Source organism: Cloeon dipterum, chromosome 2, assembly GCF_949628265.1.
Source record: "Cloeon dipterum chromosome 2, ieCloDipt1.1, whole genome shotgun sequence".
NCBI lineage: Eukaryota > Metazoa > Arthropoda > Insecta > Ephemeroptera > Baetidae > Cloeon > Cloeon dipterum.
Genome location: NC_088787.1, coordinates 12839929 through 12857553, shown reverse-complemented (window position 1 = coordinate 12857553; position 17625 = coordinate 12839929). Strand labels below are relative to the sequence as shown.

The following is a 17625-nucleotide window of genomic DNA, read 5'->3' as shown; positions in this document are numbered from 1 at the left end:
TTCTATGCCTCGAGTTGCTCAGCAAGTCAGCACGCCCGCGTTGCTGACAAACAACAAGAGCGCGTAAGTGGTTTCCTTAGCAACGCTCACATTTTACACAGCTGCCCACGTGGTATAGTCTTGTAAATTAATTAAGGAAATTTTATAAAATTGCAACGGTAAAAAAGCAAAGGGGGAATTCCGTTTAAAAATAGATGAACATTACTATACCATTTATGCGAAAAATAGACGGATTGGAAGGGTTGGCTAAAAGTAAACTACATTGCAGACAAAAAAATATGTTCAATAAAAAAGTTATCATATTCAAATAATTTAAAAATGAAAGTAGAACACGGGAAAGCATTCTGGTATAGTTTTCAGCTTCGCACAAGAAATTAAATGCTGTAAAACTATTTAAAATAAATTTAATTGATTGCATTTCCACTCATGTTAAAATTTCTGTGAAAAAATCCACCCTCAAACTCTCCTGTAACGTTTACATTTAGAGTACCCTTGCCTGCCACCAGGGGGTAGCGACCTGTGTTAAATCCGTCTTATTTTCTCTCTCCAGTGGCCGACTGCGTTTTGAGTGGAGAAACATTAAGAGGCCCGTGTCCACCGATCCCCTACTGGACTCGCTTTGTGCAGCAGAACAATCACCGCAGCCGTTAATTCTCCGGAATCAGCTGGACTTATGTAGTTTCCAAATAAATCTTTTCTTCATAATAAATCTAATTTATTATTTTTTCTATATTCTCGATGCCGCCTGCAGAATCGAAATTTATGTCACAAGCACGACTGGTACGTTGAGCCGGTTGCATACTCCCCTTATGTTTGCTCAATAGGATTTAATTTAATGCGGGAAATAAAAAACACTAATGTTTTTTTTTATCGAAAATTGGTTTTCTCATTCATGGAACTTAGCCCTCAAGTGATATTTGTAAATTTTCAGTTCTAATGTAACGATTTTTGCATGTGCTGATATCTTTCAGCTTGTATATTTTTGAGTTTCACGAAAAGAAAAAAATCAGGTTCGGTGTCAGAAAATATTACTACTTTTTATTTAATCGTCGACGAAGTCTTGATACTTTGAAACAATGCGATTAAGTTAAAAGGTACAAAGGTTAACATGCGTTTATAATTTTCTCATATATACTCTTTCGTGGTCATATGTAATAGTACAATAATTGTTATTATAAATAGTCGACTAAAACTCCAATCGGGAAGAAACGGGGGTATAATAATTAAGCTGCTCTGATATTGTCCATCTCCTCTTCGCGTGCGGATGGATGGGTGGGGGGCGAATATTCATTCACGGCAGTAGTTAACTGGATTTGCTCCTCTTACTCGCACTCTCACACGTAACTCATCCTGTCTGAACCCTGCAATCAGCACGCAATAATTTATATAAATAACTGAGGATTCAGGGTTGCAGGCAACGTTGCACCTGTTTTCAAAATTTTCTAACTATTTGCTCACAACCTCAACTTGAAAAATTGTCAGAAGAAATTTTCGGAGAAATTGAGGCAATTTTAAAGAAAATCTGCACAGTGGAGAAAATTATGACTGCTCCGACCGCAAATTTTAGATTTTCACAGGGTAAAATGGAAAAAAATTATTTCTTGCGCAAGAAATTGGTACAAACCAGTGGTGAAAAGAAACCGGGTAGTAAAAGCAAAAAATGCAACCCTGTGAGGACTGAGAAAATCAAATCTGCTGAATAAAAGCAGAGCCAAGTTACATGGTTTTGATACGCAGGAGGGGATTAAAAATTGACATGAAATTTTTCACTGTAGTTTCTATTTTTCAAACACAAAAATTTCAATGGTTTGAATTAGTTCTTCTTCAAGGAAATTTCAAAACCAACAGGATTTGTCTGCACTTACAGCATTACTCATGCTCCCCACTGGAGAGGCAGCTGCGTCCACGCCCGCTCTTTGCAGACCCTGAAGGAATGAATACTTTAGAAGCGGTCGGCGAATGGTTAGAAACGAAAAAGCACACAAGCCAAAGCCAGACAGAACAGCAGAGGAATTAATAGAAAGTGCTATTGGGGGCTGCGAGAGGGTGTGAGCTTGTTAGTGGGACTTACGTCGCCAGAGTGGCGTTCACCTGGTCTGCTCTCCACCTCCAATGGACACACAAGGTCCTCCAGCTCCATCTCGGCCCGCACCTTCTTCTTCTTCAGCGTGAACTGGCTCTTTTTCGGAGGCTGCAAACAGTTGCAATATAGAACGGTGGCAAAAATTAAACGGGAGTGATAAGACAAAGTACTGACAGCATTAATCCTTTGAGGTTAAATTTTTTTAGCCTTTGAGCAAAGATTCATTGCTTGCATTGAAGTAAAATGAATCGAATCAGCTAACATTATATAAACGAGGAGAGGGCAGAAACCTTGATCTTAGATGTGGCAGTGAGCGGGACAAAGCCCGAGGAGGCCTCGGCCTGGCGCTTTTCGCTGATCTTGTCCCTGCCGACGAGTTCCTGGAAGTGCGTGCTGAGGTGGCGCCGCAGCAGCGTCTTGTTTGGCGGAATAGCCAGCAGCGAGGCGAGCAGTTCGGCAGTGAACTTTGGTTCGTGCACCATCAGAGCACCATGTACACCTGAAAATCCAATTTTTTTTTTAGTATTTTTTAAATACGGAAAATAACTGTCGGACCTGATCCTCGCATGTTTGGAGCGTATTCGGCGAGATCGACAGCGCGCAGCCACTCCATCACTCTGTGGTTGGTCCACAAAGCCACCTCCTGGGAGGAGGGAGTGCCTGAGTCCTCAGGGTTCGACCTTCTTATTAGGCAGCTTGGATTGAATTCGTTTTCTCGCAAAACCTGGAAATAGAGAAGGAAAAATTGGAGGAAAATTTGTAAGATCTATATGAATTAAAGGCTCTGTCTTGATTTTCACATTATATATATTGTTAGGGGTGTTGACCAAAAGAATATTAAGTTGACTTTTGTAACAAATATTAAAATCTCCCGCGTTTTAGTTTTTTTTTAATAAGTGGACAAAAAATTGGATCTGTCTTTAAAAGGGCTTGCATATAATTATTTTCTGACCTGGATGCCCCTCCTAAGACTAGCAGCTTGAAGGCAGCTGGTGATGTGCAGATTGACGAGGTCCTCGGTAGTTAGCCGGTGCAGCACGGCACCGTCGATCCTGGCCGCGAGGAAGGCGTCCTTGTGCTGCGGCAAACCGACGTCGTCCAGCCAGCGCAGCACCCAGCCACCGTCCAATGAGGCCGCTTTGGACAGCAGCTGCATGTCAGGCGGGCTCGGGTTTGACGTCCCGATCGCCGCTATCGACAGCTGCAGCTTCTTCCTGTGAAATGCATTCTGTAAAAGGGGGAAAATTATTTGATTGAGACGCCAGAGCAGTCGTACGTTGATTTATTTTAAAGAAAATAATTAAAAAAATATGTTTTAATGGAAGAAAAGAGCTAGGCAATGTTAATTAAAATTAAATTATTTATTTAAATTAGTTTCATAATTATGGCAGCCCAGTTTTTTCTCTTAGAAAGACAAGGACCCACCTTAATGCTGAGCTCCTTCTCAAGCTCGTGGTTGGAGCAGGTGGCAAGGTGCTTGCCGTCCTTAATGTAGCGCCGCGCATCTGGCACGTACGCCTCCAGGCCCATGTCCAGCAGCCATCCGCACACTGTGTCTGTGTCCCACTCGCACAGGGGCAGGTCCGGACTGTAACAGTTCCCGCATTATTTTTAAAAACCAAAAACAAATTCAAGGGTGGCTGTTAAAAGTTGATTTTGCGGGTTTATCAAATCACGCCGATTGGAATCGTGCGAATTTAAATTTTACTCTTTACGTTTTGTTTTATTTTTCATGCTAGAACAATTTTTTTCTACATTTCAATTTAAAATTTCTTTTATTTTTTGACATTGAAACTGAAAATATGATGGATTCGTATTTGAAATTTTGATCTGAAGTGAACTCACACGACGCTGCGTTGAGGGCACTCAGAGGTGAGGTCCCTGGACCAGCCAAGACGGCCCCCTGTAGTGGCCCGGACGCCACCCCTCTGGAATTCAGTGCCGTCGCCGGACGCTAGCTCGTCCAAGCTGCCAGAGCCGCTGCGCTTCAGCCTGCTTTGCGTGCATGAAAAAAGTGAGAAATCGAGTTGGAAGATGTGTAATTTTGAGATGCGTACCTGCCAAAGATTTTCTTGATGCCCTTGGGCTTCTGTTGATTTATGCTCAGCTGCGGCGACGCTGCCCCTTCCCTCGAGTTGTACGCTTCTTTTTCCGTCTCAGCTGCGAAGGTGCGATTTTTTTTATTAGATTCTGTCCAAAGCGTGTTGGAAATAATGTAGCAACCGCCACTGTTGAGTGCTAAGTTTGTTTTAATTTGGGTGCAATTTGGAAATTAGGTGCTCAAAGAGTGAAAAATCTAATTTTAATGTTGTTCTTGGGAATTTTAGGTTATATAAAAAAGTAAAATTTGGACATTAAATGATTTTTAATATCGAAAACAATTAATTTTAATAATTTGACTCCTGCCAAAATCAGTCAAAAGGGAATAAATGTTTTTAATTTTTAATGAGGATAAAAATAAACTAAATTTCCCAAGCATCTATGCAGAGCAAATTCGTATCACTCCAAATTGCACGAGAAGCGATTGCTTTAATTCTAGTCAGTTTTAGAAGTTATTCATCCACAAATCGTTTGCATTAATCCAGCGCAAAACTTCATTCAGCACAGCAACAAGCAGAAGGTATAGTGATTAATAAATCCATTTTTTCATCTCGAGTGCACGCATTGTGTTAAGAGAGTGTGTCTCAAATCGAAGCAGCATCATACATCGCAGCCGTATTTATTTATTTATTTAGGCGGTGAGTGAAAACGGCATGCCAACTGACTGGACAGGCCTTCACCTAGGTTGGGCGCGGAACAGCTGCGACTGTTGTTCACTGTGCTTGCAGCCGTGTGAAACGACATGAATGATTTACCGAAGGCGACCGAGGCCGCGGCCGCCTTGCGCTGCGACGGCCTGAACGCGTCCAGGTCTGGCGAGCTCAGCCCCGCCGCGTCCCTCGTGCGCGGCAACGTGCCGCAGTGCTGCTGCTGCTGCTGCTGCGAGTGCTGCTGCTCCACCCGGTAGCGCGAGCTCGACGGCGGCGTCTGCAAAACGAGAACAGGCAGCTGCGTGTTAGTCCAATGCGGTTTTTCGCGTTCTGGTCACCCGACCGCATCGATACACACAGACTGCTGGACGAGCAATTGGAAATTTGATACCGCGTAGATAAAAAGTATGCGGCTGGAGATGCGTACATCACGCCACTTGGGAATGCAGTTCAGAGTTAAATTATGAGGAAATATAAGGCTGCTCATATTTTTTATAATTAATTACTGTCCACCAAACAAAACTATAAAATTTGACCCTCGCAGTTGGATAATTTCTAGGGGAAAGAGTTTTAAAATGGGAATTTAGCAGGTTAAAAATTAGGTCATGGGTCAGAAGCCATTTTAGGATCTTCAGAACCTGAATGAGACATAAACACCTGTTATTAGTGAGGTTCCAACAACAAAAAATATTTTTTATCAAATAAACTTAACATGTCTATTGTTCTTTAAGTAAACAGGTTGTTATTTCTTAAAAAAACTCGTTTCTATCAAAATTTAACATACTAGCTTTTAGTATCTCAAAACTAAAAAAATCAGTCTATGCGTCCATGGGGTCAAGCCTGGACAGTTTTTTTTTTCAATAAAGAAGGAATAACCTTCTTTTTTGATTTGTCTAACCTGTCTGTGCAGAGCTGACACCAAAATTCCCTTTGAATTGCGTTTGAAAAAAGGACAAACCGGTGCAAGTGAGTTATTGGCAACGCGTGATAAGTTTCGGTGCTTACCTTTGGCTGCGGAGGGTGGTCGTCGAGTGACGTGTCCGCGGTGGCCGACGCTGAACGCCTCAGCGGACTTGACACGCTGTTGTGGATACTCGAGCCGAGACTCGGCGAGGGCGACGTCCCTCTCGAGAACTGCAATCAACGCCATTTGCACTTTACAAACTTTGCAATCGCCCATCTCTCGGGAGTTGGCATTCCTTTTTTTTATTGCAAACTGAAGAACTCTTTTTCTTTAAGAAATAATACTCAGAAGTTGTTGTGCTTACTTTGCTAGGGGAATCAGTGGCCGACGTGTAAGGGGTCGAGCTGACCAACATGGGACCGCTCGGTTTTGGTGCCACTGGGGGCTTTTCCCTGAGTCTCCTTCTCTCCTCAGAAACCTAGAAACAAATCAGAGATTTTTGTTTTTTATATAATCTGCTGGTAACATCCAATCTGTAGTTTCAGTTCAGAATTTTAATCTGTAAATGATTGGAATTATATGCGTAGACAAAGTCTCAAGTTAGTTTCCTTGAGATTAATTTAATGAACAGGATGTTAATTTTTAAGATTGTAAGAATATTCCAACAAAATTTTGAATATTGTTTGCGGCATACATAACACGTAAATTTCAATTTCAACACGCGTTTGTCTGAAAAATGTTAATTATAAAAAGGATTTTGAGTCGTCACCTGCATGAGCATATTTGAAAGTTCAGCCTCGGATCGTTGAGCTCGTTCTTGGAATTCGAGGTGCTGTCGCTCCATCAGCGCCTGCCGCCTCTTCATGTCGGCAACGTTGGCCATCAGCTCCAGCTTCTGCGTCTCTAGCGATGACCTCGCCAGCATCTCCTGTCAAACCCAAGCCAAAATTTTTGCCATTGAAAAATCCTGCGGAATACCTTTCAAAAAATATCATAAACAAAATGTTGGACGAATTTATGATAAGAACCTCTTTTATTTAACGAAAGGAAATTTACGGCAAAATAATGTTCAAATATTTATAGTGATAGGAGCTAGCTGTCTTATTATTACATTAAAAAAATATGAACACCTCTTTCTAATACTGATTTTTAGCATTTTCGCTGTTAAAAAACGTCTGTTGGATTAAGCTACTAATATTTTTCAGACGACAAAATTGAGTATTTCGAGAAAGAAAAATCAATTAATGGAAAAAATACTTTTTAGTTGAAAAAATTGTTGATTAACTGACCAGTTGGAGCATTTCCTGGGCTTTGCTAAGCTCGCGCTTCTTCTCGCACAGCTGTCTCTCCAGATCTGACATCTTCTCGGACTGGGCGTCCACTTGCTCGGACAGGACGGACACCTGCAGCCGCAATGAGTCCTTTTCGTTTTCCAGCCGCTGCATGCGCTCCTCGACATCGCCGATGGGACTCTGATTAATTCAAAAACGTATTTTAATGCGAGGGGTTGCAGGTAAATAAAAAATCCTCAAGTTGCGACTAAAATTATCATGGCATGCCGTTTAAACATTTGATTTACTCTCTGGGGCATCGTCAGTTTCAAAGCTGAAATTTATTTCAGATTTTCCTGTCGACCGGACTGATATCATTTTGGTGCGCGTCGGTCGGTCGGTCGGACAAACGGCGCCCAGCAAAGCGGCTTACACACAATCGAGCGGAGTTTAATGCTCCATCACAAGCATCTCCCGCTCGCCGGCAACTTTATACGCGCCGACGGACAACAGCCCAAGCCGAGTGTGTGTGTGTATGTGTGCGCACCGATTATGTTTGAACAATGGCCCAGCTTGGTTCGCCACCGCCACCAGCTCTCTCTGCGGTTCGCCGACCCTCTGCCGTTCCAATTATAAAAAAAGTTTTAAATATAAAACTCGCACGCGTCTGTGCCATTGTGCGTTGCAAAGGTCATCATCAAAACGTGCGCAGCCGAATAGCGGAATATTGAATTGTTTGATTGGAAAAAATCTGTGGGTGATGAGATGTAATTGGATCAAACTTAAAAAAAAGTATTTTAATAATGACACTTTTACTGTGGAGCGTGATTGAAAAGCAAAGCGGAGAAAACAATAAATTACTGGGAGAGCTTTGTTTACCCTCACCATGTTGGAATTTTAATTAATCAATGTTCGACGCTTGAATCCAAACATTTTAATATGACAGATTATTAATTTTTGAAGAGTATTGATACTGCGAAACCCTGCTAAATTCTTGTTGCCAGTCCCTGCGGAATCAGTTAAAGCCAAAATTTATCTGGTTAAAATGTCTGCAAAGTAGTTAGCAAGATTTTCGAAGGGTGAGGACTGTCTCTCTCCCTAAAATCTCATTTTATTTAACAAAAAAGAGATTCCCCAAAAATTGACAAACGCTGTTGGATAGATCTCGATGAGAGGAATTGAAATCTGCCATTAAATATTGTCAAGCGCAGTAAATTTCGGAGAAAATTAGCATAACCTTAATTTTATTGCAGTAATGTCCTCTTTTTAGACTGTAGGTAATTGTTCTGTATAAGCCAGGTTTTGGCAAAAATGGCTGCCCAATGTCTTTTCCCGGAAATTTCCCAAACAAACCACCCTATTCAACCATTGTTTTTTGTACGATTAAAAACAACATTTTCCTCTACCATTTTGCGATTGAAAATACAAAGAAAACAGCCGTAATTTTCCCCCAAACAATTTTCAAAGAGAAAAGGTCATTAATACTGTCTCTCGGATCACGTCAGACGCCAAGTTGCCGAAATACGCTGGAGAACATTTTTAACTAGTTTACAGAACTTACATTTTTTACTTCGATTTTCTACCTGGTAGATAAATACTTTTTTTAATATATTACAACATATTTTTTGTGTTCCTAAATGTGAGATATTTTTTTTCAACTGAAAAAAATTGTGACGTGGTGTTCCAGATTTGAAACAATTGAACTGAAAACTTTCATCGCTTCTGTTTGATTTTTGTTCTCAAATGTTATCGGATCAACTTTTTCGAAAGGTTTCAAGATTATTTTCTCAAAAAATGATAAAACGTAAGCCTAATTAAAATAATAATCTACTCCCTGAAATTTTAAACATAAAAATTTTTAGTTTGCTATGAACACGAATAAAAATTGCAGAAAATTCCCACATTTCCCACCATCTGTACGTGGAAGCATGTGGACGGAAAAATATAGCTGCTGGTATCAATTCAGCCATCAATCAAATATGGTGGATTGAGTGACCAGCCAATCAGGCTGAAATGACCTCAGCAGTGTTATTTTGTTAATTTACCACAACAATTTTAATTTTTTAATTTAAAAAGTCATAAATGTATTAAAAACTCAGCAGCATGAGCATGGCCAGGTCGCGGTTTGTACCTTGAGGAAGTATCTCCAGCGGAAGTAGTCGTAGGGTGGGGGTGGATCGGGGGCGGTGGTGGCGGCGACGTGCGAGCCGCAGCCGCACGGGCCGTGGTAGCTGTAACGGTGGTGCGCGGGCGGCGGCAGGGTCATGGCCGCCCTGCACAGGTGGTGCAGGTGCTCGTCGAATGGGCAGCAGAGGCCGGCGGCCGCGGCCACCGCGTGCTCCGAGTCGTAGCACTCGCCCGGCGGCGCGCTCTTCATCCGCTGCCGGGCGCGCTCCAGACTGTTGATCTTCTCCTGAGTCGACTTTAGGTGCCGCTTCGACCTGAGCCACGACCACACACAACGTCAGGGCGAAATAAACAAGTTCCCGCCAACGCCGTTGAGGGTGGGAGTAAAAAGGGACATGCCTCGATGTAAATTTTCAAAAATTCATGGGTAAATTGCGTTAAGGGTCGAGGATGGTTGCAAAATTTCGTGCCTGTGTCTGCTAGGGTCGTTCCTGGACCTGATGGAGCCATTGTCGGGCAGGTGCTCGGCCGAGTCGCGACGGTGGCCCTTGCGGCTGCCCTGAGAACTGCCCACGGACTCCTGCATGCTCACAGAGCTGTGCATCGAGTCCTGCATGGGGTCGTGCCGCTGCTGCAGCCACTCCTCGTCGCAGCCGGTCGCAGTCAGGTCTACCGCAAATGCGCATTGTTATGACTTTTTCCATCTATTCTATTCATTCTGAAGAATAGTGACAGCAAAAGCGAGGCCTTGGAAGACGTGGTTCTTTTAAAGATACCCTTCCAAAAATAAATGATAAACGTCGGGAGAATTTCTGGTTGAGATGTGTGATCACGATTCTCCAACAATTTTTGAAAATATTAAAACATCGAAGTGACGTACTAAATAAAAAAATCCCCACTCCTTTAAAAGTAAATTTCCACCATTGTATTTTTAATTGCACATACAGGATCCAATTGTTGACGAGTGCAATTAAAGGCGAGAACAAGCGACGAAGTATAGGAATGTCTCCATGCACCCCTCGTGCGATAGAAACTCTCTCACTAAACTTACAAGCCCAAAATTCCAATCCACTTGGCAAGTGATACAAATGAGAGAAATCTTACTTCTTAAATCACGTTAACTAAAAAAAAAGATTTCATAAAATATGAAGCCATTTAAAATACAAGAAATCAGCAATGAAAAACCAGTTAGCAAGAAAAAATACATCCCTCATCAGAAGAATATTGTCACGAGATAATAGATTTTCTGATTTCCAGCCGGAAATAAGGCAATCAGGCAATGCCAATCCACAGTAAATAAATTATTATCCGACAAACGACAAAGCATTCCTCTAAGGCCATAAAATCTTTATCGTTGAACCCGCTGCTTCAAATTTTACGACAAAGGCGTCAAAGCTGACAGCTTGCTGCTATTTTTTCTCAGCGCGCACGAGCCCAATTTTTTTTTCTAGCGGCGCTGGCCGCAGCAATTTGATTTTCGCTATCACGGGCGGGGGCGTCACGGAAGCGGCCGTCAAACCGCTATTTCGGGCAGATCGCGGTTCAAGTGCTGTGCTCTCTCCGAAAAGGAAAATAAAAATAGGGAGAGCGCACTCTAGAACAAGGCGCGCGCCGGCCGATAAATTCGGGCCAGGAATAGCAGCCGGCCGTCTCTTCTGATTTCCGACAAGAAAAAACAGACGGACGGACGGACGCGCGCACTGACTGAAATTGCTCGCGAATGCTGTCACCACTTCAAATGCAAGTCTCCAAACTGATTTTGATGGGAAAATTGGCAGGACAAATTAAATTTAAATTATTTAAGGCTGGCAAAATTAAAATGGAATATTGAACATGGTTTAGGTAAGTTTAAGAAACTACACTTTTATTACATAGCATTGTTAGGAAAATTTCAAAGATATTACAATTTTAATAATGAAAACAACACTGTATTAAGGAGCGTAATTTCAGAACAGTTTAGTTACTCTTAGTAAATTGCATTAAAACTGTCAACTTATCAGGTTACAATTAAAAAAGTGCATGATCGACCTGATAAAGTTAAAATGTTGAAATTTACAACCTCTTAAAATAATCGAATGCTTCAAGGACAGCAAAAGAGAAATAAATTTGGCACCTTCGGTGGCGGTGGCCCTGGTGGCGTGCGCGGGTCTCGGCGCCGATGGCACGAAGTGGCGGCGCCGTGGGGCGCCGCGACTCGACGCCGAGCTCAGTTCGGCTGAGCTGGACAGCTCCTCGTCGGTGTCGTCGTCGTCGTCCGACTGGAGGCGGCCGCGGGGGCGGCCCTGGGGGCGGCCCGACGAGCAGGCGCGCTCCTTGAGCGTCGACTCGGCTTCCTCCTCCTCTTCGTCGTCCTCGTCGGGCTCGCCGCCGCTCGAGAGCTGCTGACCCTCCCCCTCGGGCCCCACCGCCGTCGACGACTTGTCGGCCCCTGCGTGCACCGACCAAACCAACGATTCGTGGTGAACGTGAACAAAAACCAAACACCCCGCGCTCGCTCGCCGCTCCCTCCGCCGCCGCGTGCAACAGTTTGAACAGTTTACACAGTGTACGTTATTTATGCCTTGTGTACGGTACGCGTCGCGTCCGCGTCCGTGGCCTGGCCGTCGATTTGGAATTTTTACCGCCACTCATGGGGTCAAGCGCTGATGGAATGGAAGGGGGACGGCTAGGATTGCCAGATGGCCACCGAGCTGGACATCCGCAAGACTGACTAACAGACATTGGTGAATGATGGTTTCCAAAATGAGAAACTGGAATATGATAAAAGGTTTTGGTACATTTTGAACATCAGAGGCGCTGACTGGTTGTGCCATAAATCGTTTTTTAGGTTTTAGGTTTTTGCCTTAAATTCAGGTCTCTCTTTTCTAGATACAACAAATCTTCCGTTTGACGTGAAGAATAAATGCTTGAAGTTAGAAACGCCAGTAACTTTTTAAAAAAATTGTATCGTTCCAACAGCGATTGGCTTACGAAAAATATCCTAATTCCTAGAGAATTTCTCTTCTCTCAAAAAACTATTGAATCCAAAATCAGCATAAGTGTAAAAAACTTGCAAATGTAAGTTGGTTGAAGGCAAGTTTAAAATTTACCAAAAAGCTCATTGCGTGTCGCTAGTAAATGATTAAATATACACTAGTTTTGGAGATTTATCTTCAATTTGCCAAACTGATGAATTTTTTCAAGCTGTTATTAAAAAAGCGACAGTTTATCTGTATACTGGCATCGTTTGGATTGATACAATTACACGAAAAAGGTGTAATTTAGTTTTTCTTTTTACCAAATTCAATCGTGTGCGAAAATCGTAATAAGAAGCATTTATTCCTAAACCCAAAAATTGACACTTCATAAATAAAGTGCTTGTATTAAATATCTATTAAAAATTAGAAAAAAAAGATATGCATATATTTCCTAGTTCATAAGTAGCTTGATTCTGCGTTATTCAGATCGAGCATAAAGTTTGTATGCTATTCAAATGGCGTGCACTGCTTTCCTATTAATAATCATGATTCATTTTGCTAAAAGGAGAATTTATCTCATGCGCCGCACACCGTTGGATACATTGCGACAAAAGACAACATAGCTAAGCATTTTTTTTTAAAAAGAATATTCAGAATATTTAAAAAAAAATCTGGTCCAAATAATTGTAAGTTTAAAGTGGATTGATACATGCAGGGAGACAATTGAAAACGATTTGAGTGTTTAGATGCAATCGATAAACAATTTGTTCTGACATTTGCTATGATCAAAAAAGGACCTTGCTATATACAGTAAAAATTCAATTTTTTTAAATTTTCTCCAAAATTTACAGCGCTTGACCACATTTTCTTGGCAGATTTTCATTCCTCTCGTCGAGATCTGTCCGACAGAGAGTGAAACCTTCTAGGGAGACTCTTTGTTGTGAAATAAAATAAGGTTTCAAGTAAGGAGACAGTGCTAACTTTGCAGCCACTTTTCTCAAAAATTTACAGTGCTATATTTAGGTAAATTTAGGCTTCAACTGAATACAAAGGGATGGCAACAAGGATTTCCAGGATTTTGCAGTATCAATCCTCTTTCACTGTGATATATAGAAATGATTTAACCGACCACATTCCTATTTATTTGTTAATTGTAAGCTTGGTCTTAACAAAAAGAACGGAAATTTCCTAATTAAATGAATTAGTTTGCGACCACTCGTGACGTTGTCCAACCACTTTGTTTTCTGGCGCGATTCGCAGGTCACGTGGGGGTCGCTGTTATTAGGGTCCAACGACCATTTGCCCCGCGAGACGCGCGTCAGAAATGAATTGGAGCCGCCGCTAGACGCTATGCTCTCTGTTCCTTTCCCATAGGAGTTTACGACTCTCGAGAATATCGTTTCAATGCAGATCAAGTGCGCGTGGGAAAAGTAGTCGAGAAACGGCGGTAATTCAACCTTAGAGGAGAATGCCTCGGCATCGTTTCGCGGAAAACGCGATGCGTTTTAGGGGGGGGGGGGGCGTTTAATTAGAAAAAGCGTGTAACCTAATGAACCAATTAGTTTTATTGGCTCGTTTTCGTGCATTCCTTCCCTAAGCAAATTCGTTTGCCTTTGAGTGGAATTTTAAGGCGACCTATAGAACTGTTTTCGTTTTTGTAAACTGCAATAAATCCATTTGATCAAAGAGCATTATGATTTTAAGTGTTAAGCAGCAAGAAAATTGTCCATTATTTGAGAAAATAAAATTAATCATACAAAAATCGATAGATTCTTTATGTTTATGAAACTCGAATTCAAAACAAACAGGAATCACAAATCTAACGTTAAAATATACCCCGTATTTTGTAAAATATCAAATTTTAACCACGGCACCTTAGCTTTCTGTTAGTTTGGCTTGACCAGCCCGTTGGCTCGCATTGTTAAGGCACTCTCAGGAGTGTCAAAGCAATGTGAGGTATTTGAGCAGTTGGGAGATCTAATACTGGCTACCCAATGTCAGAAATGGCAAAAAGTGGTTACTGTAGTGACTCGAATTGCTCAAATTGCTCAACGGGCTGGGAGGCGCACCGGCGCCGACTCGCTACTTGCTGGTTTGCACCTTTCCAGCATGCGTGATTTGGCTTCACGGGACGAATGTCTAGCGTTTCAATGCAGTCCTCGGTGCGGAGGCAAGTGGCCCTTGAGTGGGCTGGGTCCCTGTGCGGCCCGGTGCGCCCATGTTATCCGTTCGCGGTGTTATTGGGACTCGGGTTTCAGCATTCGTGCTAGTTCAGTGCGCGCCCTTCCCGGTCCTCCGGTCCTCGGACAGGGATAAAATGAGCAAAAAAAAAAGGATTAGATAATAAATTCAAGAATTTAAGAGCCACCGTCTATTCCGAGAAGCGAAACAAATTAAGATGAGTAACAAGCCAGCAACGCTGTTGAGAGAGGAGCATAAATGAAAAACTAAATAATTCATGTGTGTGGATAGTTAAAAATTCCATCACCAGCATTCTTCTCACGCACTCGTTAACGATTAGCAAAGCCAAAACTTGGGGAGAATGCAGAATATTTTTAAGCAGCTTACTCTTGCGCTAGAGTTATATTACAGCTTTTTCATATTGAGAAAAGATATGGGTAGAGGTTTTGAACACGATTTTATGAGAGCATCATGAATTATTTGGATCAGTTTGAAATTATTACATAATTCCTGATACCAACGAGGTTTGAAAAGTGCAAAATCTTAAAAAAATTTGAATAATCTGATATTTGAAATACCTCAGAAGCAAAATTTTAATAATGAGGAGCACCTGATGGAGAAAAAACTACCAAAATAATAAAAAGGTCTGCTTTTTGTGTACAAAAGAATAGTATTAAAATTAATTTCCCAACCTCGATACGAAAAATTTCACTGCCATCGTTTACTTTATTGTTGTTATTAATTTCATTGCATATCTTTTTGCTATTGCTATTAATCAAAACTTTCAATAAAAAAGATTGGCTTGAGGGACCCAAAATTAATTCAAATGTTTGTAATAGCGCTGGCAAAAATGTATATAAATACTATCCAAAAATTAGGAAGGTTTCTTAAACCTGTTGGTGTCGTTGAACCAATTTTAAAATACATATTCGCACTGAACTAGGTCACGGCGAGGGACCGAACGAACACTTTCCACGGAGGCGTCGGAGTAAACTGTTGCACGCGGCGGAGGCGGCAGGTGCATTTGTCATACCGGCGTATCGCCAGGCGGAGGCGGTCGAAACGGTGGCGGCGGAGGCGGCGGACGGTTGGCGTCGTTCGTCGCGGAAGTACGAGTTAAGGATGCCGCGAGCCGAGTGCTGGGGTCCCGGGGGCGGGCGGCCCCCCTGCAGCAGCATCTCGCGGTTGGGCAGCGGAGGCGGCGGTGGCAGGCTGACGGCGGCGCCGCGGCCCCGCTGCAGCTGCTTGTCCCGCATCCTTGGCCTCGACTGCAGACACTCGCTCGCTGGCCCCTCGCGTCGCCCAGGCTAATTTTAGAGCGGAGGAGAGACGCTGGCTCGCATCATCCCAAAGCCATCTGCCGGGGCCGCCCTGTCCGGCCCCAAAAGACGAGAAACTTTTTTTTGTTTCAAATATTATTTTTTCCCAAAAACTCATTTTCATTTTAAATAGTGCCAGTACTTTGTTAATTGTTCTATGAGCAAAACAATCAACTTGGATTTTTAAAATGCTTCCAGAAACAATTCACGTTTATTGTGCTGTATACAGGCAGATGTTTGACGAATACTCAATTTTCAATTTAGTTTTTGGTATCTAGCTTTTTCTATATTGTAGCACTTGAATAAGATTCACGAGTTCACAAATTCATTTGGAGGGCTGATATCAAAGCAAATACACTTGTTCGCATTTTGGGCATCTCCGTGACAATAGCTGACAATTAATCAGATTTTCAAACTCGAGAGCCTATCAAATAGATTATTTATCTAGAGTTTCTAAGCAAGCATTGTTCACCACTTGGTTGATTGCTTTATTTTCAATTATTACCAAACCAATCTAGTCGTATTTAATACGTTTTTGGCAAGTTAAACAGGAGTGAAAAGCAAAGTTGCAGTCAACACAAGAATTAATATCTCAGAAACTCTTGAAAACGGGTTTCCCGAGCTTCGTCTCTTTGAACAGGAAATTCAATCTACGTTAAAAGGTCAGCACTTGAGGACAGGGTTGCAAAGACACCGCATTTTTTAATACTTAATTGTAAAAGTACAACCTGTTTTTTTTAAATTTTTACCAGTTACTTGCAGGCAATGTTTGCATCTCAGTTTTCAAAAAATTTCTAATTTTAAGCTCATGACCTCGACTTGAAAAATTGTCTGAAGAAATGTTAAGAGAAGTATAGGCAGAAAATGGCGATTTAAAGGAAAAATCTGAACAGAAGAGGAAATTTTGACCAGTCCGACCGCAAATCTTAGATTTAGAATATTTAGATAGGGTAAAAATGGAAAAGTTAATTTCTAGATGCAAAAAAATGATGAAAATTGAATGGTAAAAATCAGTAATGAAAAAAACCGGGTGGTAAGAAAATGCAACCCTGCTTGAGGATGGATTTTCAAGATGCAGAAAATTTGATATATCTTCTAAATTTGAAAAAAAACTTCACTGAGACTTGTTGTTGATTTAAAGCAATTGCGCAATAATATCTGAAGTGAAACCTGCTGTTACCAGGGGTCAGCAGATTTGCCTGAAATTTTGAGCCCCTTTTCCTGAGGCTCCGAAATTTTCCAAGGCACGATCCAACCTCCATCCCCCCCGGAACTTTGGGTGGTTTTAAAAAAAGTCATGTTTTTGCTTCAGGCAAATCGATAGTCTCCAATAAAACCTAAACAACGTACTCGTCTCGTTGAGTACTTAATATAGTCACTTAGTTTTTCCACGAGGTCACAGGTCAAGGTGCCGTCGGGACAGAAGAAAATTCAAATTTGAAAATTGATTAATTTTTATTGCTAAAAAATATTAACGAAGACGTGCAAAATATTTTCAGTGAGGAAAGGGGGCGACCCTCGCGCGTCATCGTACTCATCATCGTCCAATTTCTTCTCTTCTCCTTTGGCTCCAGCCGCGAGCAGCCAGGCACCGGAGAGGGGATGAACCAGAGAGAAGGCCTTTTGTTTACGTTTCTGCACGTGGAGCGACGCTTTTTTACACCAATTTTTCCCCCTGGACGCATATTACACACCGACGACGGACTCATTTATTTTCTTTTTTACATCGGACACTGCGGCTTGAAAAACTGCGTTCGCAGCGTTTTTGTTCCAACGCAACTTTTCTAATTAAGCAGCACATTTCATCACCACCGCATAAAATATTCCTTAATTCGGAAATAGTTCAAAAAGCCAAAAATGGAGTAAGTTGAGTTGGACTTGAATTCTATTGATCTTTTTATTGCCATTTCGCATCGAATTGACGTTATTTATTGTCATTTTCCCATCGAAAAGGGGGTTCGTTTCGAGTGGGCCGAGGGCGAACGGCATTTTGTGCCTGCCGACACAATTCAGCAATTACCGCAGTGCGCGCG

The 17625-nt window shown here is 42.0% G+C and overlaps 1 protein-coding gene across 5 annotated transcripts; it reads right to left on the bottom strand.

Annotated features, from left to right (window-relative positions):
- Positions 1-1013: 1013 nt before the first annotated feature.
- Liprin-beta lies at positions 1014-15582 on the bottom strand. Of its 5 annotated transcripts, none has more exons than XM_065478075.1 (18): positions 15307-15582; positions 11249-11563; positions 9606-9804; positions 9140-9449; positions 7027-7209; positions 6507-6665; positions 6102-6215; positions 5839-5967; positions 4864-5110; positions 4141-4243; positions 3929-4078; positions 3509-3671; positions 3036-3311; positions 2639-2807; positions 2374-2582; positions 2072-2191; positions 1866-1925; positions 1014-1361 (listed from the first exon to the last, which is right to left on the bottom strand). In XM_065478075.1, the coding sequence occupies exons 1-18, from the start codon at positions 15527-15529 to the stop codon at positions 1335-1337; spliced, it is 3156 nt and encodes a 1051-aa protein (XP_065334147.1). In that variant the 5' UTR covers positions 15530-15582; the 3' UTR covers positions 1014-1334. The 5 variants fall into 5 exon arrangements, with proteins under 5 accessions (XP_065334147.1, XP_065334149.1, XP_065334150.1 ...); XM_065478077.1 differs by having other exon boundaries at positions 2092-2191; positions 15307-15580; XM_065478078.1 differs by having other exon boundaries at positions 4939-5110; positions 15307-15579.
- Positions 15583-17625: the final 2043 nt, after the last annotated feature.

Coding starts and splice junctions, on each gene's coding strand:
- Liprin-beta (XM_065478075.1), bottom strand. CDS start 15,529: ATGCGGGACAAGCAGCTGCAGCGGGGCCGCGGCGCCGCCGTCAGCCTG. Junction 3,672..3,928: donor TGCCCTCAACGCAGCGTCGT/GTGAGTTCACTT, acceptor GAACTGTTACAG/TCCGGACCTGCCCCTGTGCG. Junction 1,362..1,865: donor TGGGGAGCATGAGTAATGCT/GTAAGTGCAGAC, acceptor TGCTGATTGCAG/GGTTCAGACAGGATGAGTTA.